Raw genomic sequence first — 6081 nt, 5'->3', positions numbered from 1 at the left:
TGCCTGAAAGGCAAACCCGGAAAGGGTGTTGATGGGGCGAAATCTTGATTTCATAAATGCAACTCCTCCTCAATTCTACCTGCTCTGCCTTTGGTTCAGAACACCCGAACAAGCCTGCTCAGGATGGCGCAAGACCCCTCCCGCACCCCGTCTCTGATGCTGAGGTGGGCAGAGCAGGGCGCCTCTTGCGAGCCGCCCCTTCGGGGTCTGAGGAGTCAGCAAAGAGGAGGCTGAAGCCTTTGCAGGACGCCCTTCCTCTGACTCCCCCGCCCCCCCTCCGGCCTAATGAGCTGCTGAAAGGGAGCAGGTTCCAGCGCGCGTGGCTAGCGGGACTCTGCGATTGGCCAGCTGCGCCTCGCGACCCCCATTCATTAATAAATTAGCGGCACGCTCCAGCCGAGCGCAAGGCACCAATCGCGCCCCAGAGCCGTCGGGGCTGCGCCACACACTTGCGAGGGATCAGATGAAAGCGAGAGGGAAGGAGGGGAGGGGTCGGTTGGGTGGGTGGGTGGGTGGGTGGCAAGGGGGCTTGACGCGGAGGGAGGGGAAGAGAAGCAACCTCCTCACCCACCCCCAAAAGAGAGAGAGAGAGGGAGAGGGAGAGAAAGAAAAAAAAGAGAGATGAGTGATGATAATGAAATGAAAAGAAAGACTCGACCTGGGGAGGGAGGGGGGGGGGAGGAAGAGCCGAGGAGGCCCTGGGGGTAGATTTGATTGTTGTCCGGGGGGTATATAAGGGGTTTTAAGGAGAGTCGTGTGCCAGACGCACAGCCACGGAAACACAAGCAGCTTCGCTTTAACTGGAGGCGAGGGGCGCGTGCCAGCAGCTCGCCCCGTCGGGCTTGCCTTGTCTCTTGCGCACGCACACGCGATCAGCAACACCAAACTCTCCCCCCCGCCCTCCTTCCGTCATCCCGGCAAAGGGGTCTGGAGACACCCCAGCGCCCGGCAACAGTGGGACCCTCTCCAGCAAGCAGGGAGGGGAGCGGCGCGGGGCCAAACCCGGGCTGCAGCTTTTGCACCGAGGGGGCGGTGCGGAAAAAAAAAGGAGAGCGCGAGAGACGAGCGACCCGACGCATTCCCTGGCAAAAACAAAAACAAACCCCAAACAAACTCTACGCAGCGCGCAGCAAAATCCGACCGCCTCTAGAAGGAGAGCCAAGTAAGTCTCGGATTCTCTCGCTGCGCGCTTGGATGGAAGCTGGGATGCGTTTTGTTGGGGTTGTGAATTGACTTGGGGGTTTGTTTGTTTTTTTGGTTGTTTTTTTTTGAGTTGCCGGCGAAAGTCCCGCTAAATTGGCCAAGCGCAATCGCAGGGGCCGCCCCCCGCCTTCCACCCATTAGCACTTAGATGGGGAGGCAGCGGGGGTCCTTTCCTTCATCCAACAAAGTCTGTCTGGATTTCGCTTTCCTTAGTCCGCTGTTGGGTGGGCACTTTGACACCCAAACGCGGGAAACCAATCAGAGGGGTCGTTTAAAGCCCCTTAAGTGCTCTACAGAAGTTCAGGGGCTTTGCTAGAAAGAGGGGTACAAGCCATATCCATTCATCACGAATGGGCGGTGAGTCCCATCTCTCCATCTCTGTCTGCCTTGTTTGTTCAGGATGGCGCCTGGAAGGGCAGATCCTGCTGGGATAGCTCGGTTGCTAGAGCCTGAGATCCTAAATCCCACAATCTGACGTTGGAGCCCCACGTTGGGCAAAAGACTGGGCATGGCAGGGGGTTGGACGCTATGGTCCCTATCGACTTGAAAGGGCCCGTTTCTAGGCAAGAGTAGGAAGCAAAGGGTTAAGTAGTGAGGCGCCGTCAACTTTTCCAGCTTGTCAAGTGCCCAGCACGTGGAGTTGGAGAGAGGAACTGGCAAGCGAGCGCCAGAGGCTCCAGGGAGATGGACGCGGCGGACGCGGCAGAGCTGTTTTATTTTAGTATTACTGTAATTGTTATTATTACAGGATGAAATTTGTATACCGCCTTCATCCTCAGAGCTCAGGGCGGTTCACAACACAACCCATCTCTGCTATATAGGGTGGGCGGGGCGGGCAGCCTTGCCAGGGTCGTCAGGTGTATTTCGCTGATCTGACCGCTTCTCTTCTTGCCTCTTCTTCCTTTCAGGATGTTTGTGAAGCCGGAAAACCTGGAACTGAAGGAGGAGGAAGCGCTGCTGCTTGGAGCCCGCTCGCCGCCCGCCTCCTCCTCTTCTTCCTCTTCTTCCTCCTCCTCCTCCTCCTCTCTGACGCAGTTCTCGTCCGGCTCCGAAGGGGAGGACGAGGAGGAGGAAGAGGCGTCCCAGCCCCTCTCGCCCTCGGAGCCGGCGGAGGGCGTCCCCGGAGCGGCTTCCGAGCTGGCTCACCTGCGCCACCTGGGCCTGAGACGCCACGACTGCAAGCGGCGCTCGACGGGCCGGGCCCGGAGCGGCTCGCGGGCAACCAAGACGGTGGAGACCGTGCAGCGCCTGAAGAAGAGCCGGCGCCTGAAGGCCAACAACCGCGAGCGCAACCGCATGCACAACTTGAACTCGGCCCTGGACGCCTTGCGCGAGGTGCTGCCCACCTTCCCCGAGGACGCCAAGCTCACCAAAATCGAAACGCTTCGCTTCGCGCACAACTACATCTGGGCGCTCAGCGAGACGCTCCGTCTAGCCGACCACGGCGTAGGGGGCGTCGGTGGGGCGGCCGTGGCAGCGGCGGCGGCCGCCTTCTCGGAGGCGGTGCTGGGCAGCGCCGACGGCAGCCCTTCGCCAGCCTCGTCCTGGAGCTGCACCACCAGCCCGGCCCCGTCGGCTGCCTCCTCCTCTTCTTCGACGTACAGCTGCACTCTGTCCCCCTGCAGCCCTGGGGGCAGCTCCGCCTCGGAGCTGGACTACTGGCAGCCGGGCAAGCAGCGCTACGCGCTGTCCAGGGACCTCATCTGACGCCCCAAGGTTATTCTCGCTCCCGGTCAATGCTTGACGCTGAACTGTCGCCGTCGAGCGCGGCGCGCAGGCGCCCGCTCACCAAACAAGGACCGAGGGACTTGGGCGCGATCCCGGGGAGAGTTCGGCCCCTCGGGGCCGACCCAGCCGCTGGGTCTCACCTCCTCGGGCTTCCCGGAGAGACGTGAATGTCTTGGGTCTGTCCTCTCCTCCCTTTCGCCATGCCAGCTCCGCGTTGGCGGTGCCTGGCGCGGCATCTGCCGGCTTCCCATCGCCCGCCTGGAGGCTGTGGGAATTTCACCTGTCAAACCAAACTTTCTCTTTCGGATGTGCACTTTCCCACATTGGCCAGGCACAATGTCTTTTGTCCTTCGCCTTCTCTCTCTGACACGCGCTCCCTCTCTCAGACGCACACATTTCTCCTTCCTCGACGCCCCCATTCTCCATTTTGCCATCTGTCTCTCCGATGCTTTATCGGAAATGGCTGGATGGAAAAAGGAGAAAAAGAAAGTTTTGGGCTCTGTTTTTGTTTGTTTGTTTGTAGATCGGGTGAGAAGTCATTGTATAATTTGTAGGTTTTTGTCACGACTGAATGCAAGCGTGGAAATTTAGGCGGAACTCTTTATTATAAGGGTTTGTGGGGGGGTATAGAAGAGGGGGTCGGAGTGGGGTGGGCGCTGAACCAGGAGGGGAGACTGGCTCATGTATTATTTATCTTCTCGACCCTTTAGGGGGAGAGGAACTCCTCCGTCCTTTCACCAGTTTACAAAAAATCTCAGCAGACTGTGAAAATCTCAGCAGACACGGAGCATTACCCGCAATCAACCACCCACGTGTTTGTTTTTATTTATTACAAAGGAAAAGATTTCATGGGGGAGGGGGGAGACGTATTCCCCCCCTGTATATTTCAGAGTTTATTCTAGTATGTATTTACATTTCTCAGAGCAAGGACATCGTTCTTGAAAGGAAACAGATATATAAATAAAGTATATAATTTTCATAAGATGTGATTGATCCATGACTTTATTTCTTGCAGTTGTATTTTAATTTCTCAGTTACTGGTTACCCTAAGTAGATATCCACCTAAGGCTGCTTAGCAAATCAGATTTAATATGAACCAGAAAGTAATTCCTACCTATCAGAATGGGATTTGGCATGAATTGAGTCAGGCTGTATTAATACTATTTATCTGCTTGGCTAAAGGAGACAAAGCAAGATGTGTGTCCCTTTAAAAAGCCAGCAACAAAACTTTCTCTGATGCACCTCAGGGGATCTGGTTTGCACCACAAACAGCATAGATAGGGAAGTGTGTGTGCACATGAATAAAACACACACACACACACACACACACACACACACACACTGAGTGAACATAAGAACCACTCTTTCAAAAATCACACAGCCAGACTCACAAACTAGTTCAGCTGGATAACTTGGGTTTCAGCTGACCTACCTCCATAAGAAAGATGAACTATTGAGAAATATACCAATTCTACACCAATGGAAGTCAATCTAATGATTATTCACTGCAATGGGATTAAAATGGTTTATGTCCAAGTGGTTGTGGCTTTTTGACGTTATGGATCAAGAAGCTGCTTCTAATGTGGTTCATTGGCTCCTGAAAAGGGCCTTAACTCCAGAGTTAAAGCACTGTAACTGAGATATATGTTTATTTGTTTTAGTAAAAATATTCATAGCCCACCCTTCCTCTTGACTAGCAGAAAGGTCCCCCAGGCCTGCTGGCCTTAGATCCTGTCCAGATTCTAGGGCTGTCCTACAGTATATACTAGCTGTATATCGAAGATGCTGCTATAAATCGGAGCTTGTGCTTTGCTGTACAAGGAGACTAGGCCAGGCTGTGGTCAATGTGCAGGTGGGCTTTTCCTAGCCACTACTGCACTATGAATAGCTGTGTCTGTGTGGATCTCCATCTCCCTCATCATCATCACATCCAATGATGACTCTGTGTAGAAGCACTCCCCCCACATCACTTTTCACCTAGTCTCTATGCTTGTGTGTGTACACTGTATAGCAGGATGAGTCACAACACACCAAGGACCCAGTGGCAGTCACCTGGGGGTAAGTCCCATTAGAACCAATCGAATTATTAGGCTGCAGTGTCAGCAGGCAATGGTATGTCACAAGGCAATAGCTTCAGCTCCATTGCTAACACGTTTACAGTTCTAGGAGGTAAAGGTAAAGGTAAAGGTACCCCTGCCCGTACGGGCCAGTCTTGACAGACTCTGGGGTTGTGCGCCCATCTCACTTAAGAGGCCAGGGGCCAGTGCTGTCCGAAGACACTTCCGGGTCACGTGGCCAGCGTGACATCGCTGCTCTGGCCAGAGCCAGAGCCAGAGCCAGAGCCGCACACGGAAACGCCGTTTACCTTCCCGCTGGTAAGCGGTCCCTATTTATCTACTTGCACCCGGAGGTGCTTTCGAACTGCTAGGTTGGCAGGCGCTGGGACTGAGCAGCGGGAGCGCACCCCGCCGCAGGGATTCGAACCGCCGACCTTTCGATCGGCAAGCCCTAGGCGCTGAGGCTTTAACCCACAGTGCCACCTGCGTCCCCCACACAGTTCTAGGAAGTAAAGCCTAATTGATGCCTACTCATAGTGCAATTCTAGATGTACCCATTCAGAAGTCACATTTAATTCAGTGGGACTTCAGGGTACGTACAGAGCTGCAGCATGGTTTGTTCATTTATGTTTCACATTTATATCCTACTTTTCTTTCAAGAAGCTGAAGGGGGTGTGGATGGTTCTCTCCCTTCCCATACCCTATCCTCACAACAACCCTGGAAGGTAGGCTAGGCTTGCAGCTGGTGATTATCCGAAGGCGAGCTTCATGGCTGAGTGGGGATTTGAACCCAGGGCTCTCAGGTTCTAGTCCAGGACTCTAACGACTACATCACACTGCACTATATTTGCAGAGCAGTAAATGGCGTAGTAAGGGACGCAGGTGGCGCTGTGGGTTAAAGCCTCAGTGCCTAGGGCTTGCCGATCGAAAGGTCAGCGGTTCGAATCCCTGCGGCGGGGTGCGCTCCCGCTGCTCGGTCCCAGCGCCTGCCAACCTAGCAGTTCGAAAGCACCTCCGGGTGCAAGTAGATAAATAGGGGCCGCTTACCAGTGGGAAGGTAAACGGCGTTTCCGTGTGCGGCTCTGGCTCGCCA

The 6081-nt window shown here is 54.7% G+C and overlaps 1 protein-coding gene across 1 annotated transcript; it reads left to right on the top strand.

The window, feature by feature from the left end:
• The first annotated feature begins 547 nt into the window (after nucleotides 1–547).
• NEUROG2 (neurogenin 2) lies at nucleotides 548–3535 on the top strand. Its single transcript, XM_079990323.1, has 2 exons — nucleotides 548–1162; nucleotides 2112–3535. Exon 2 carries the CDS (start codon nucleotides 2113–2115, stop codon nucleotides 2908–2910), a length of 798 nt encoding a protein of 265 aa, XP_079846449.1. The 5' UTR covers nucleotides 548–1162; nucleotide 2112; the 3' UTR covers nucleotides 2911–3535.
• The last annotated feature ends 2546 nt before the right edge of the window (nucleotides 3536–6081 follow it).

This window comes from Podarcis cretensis (assembly GCF_951804945.1).
Source record: "Podarcis cretensis genome assembly, chromosome: 9".
NCBI lineage: Eukaryota > Metazoa > Chordata > Lepidosauria > Squamata > Lacertidae > Podarcis > Podarcis cretensis.
Note: the sequence above shows the minus strand (reverse complement) of the source record. Positions and strands in the feature narration are given on the sequence as shown.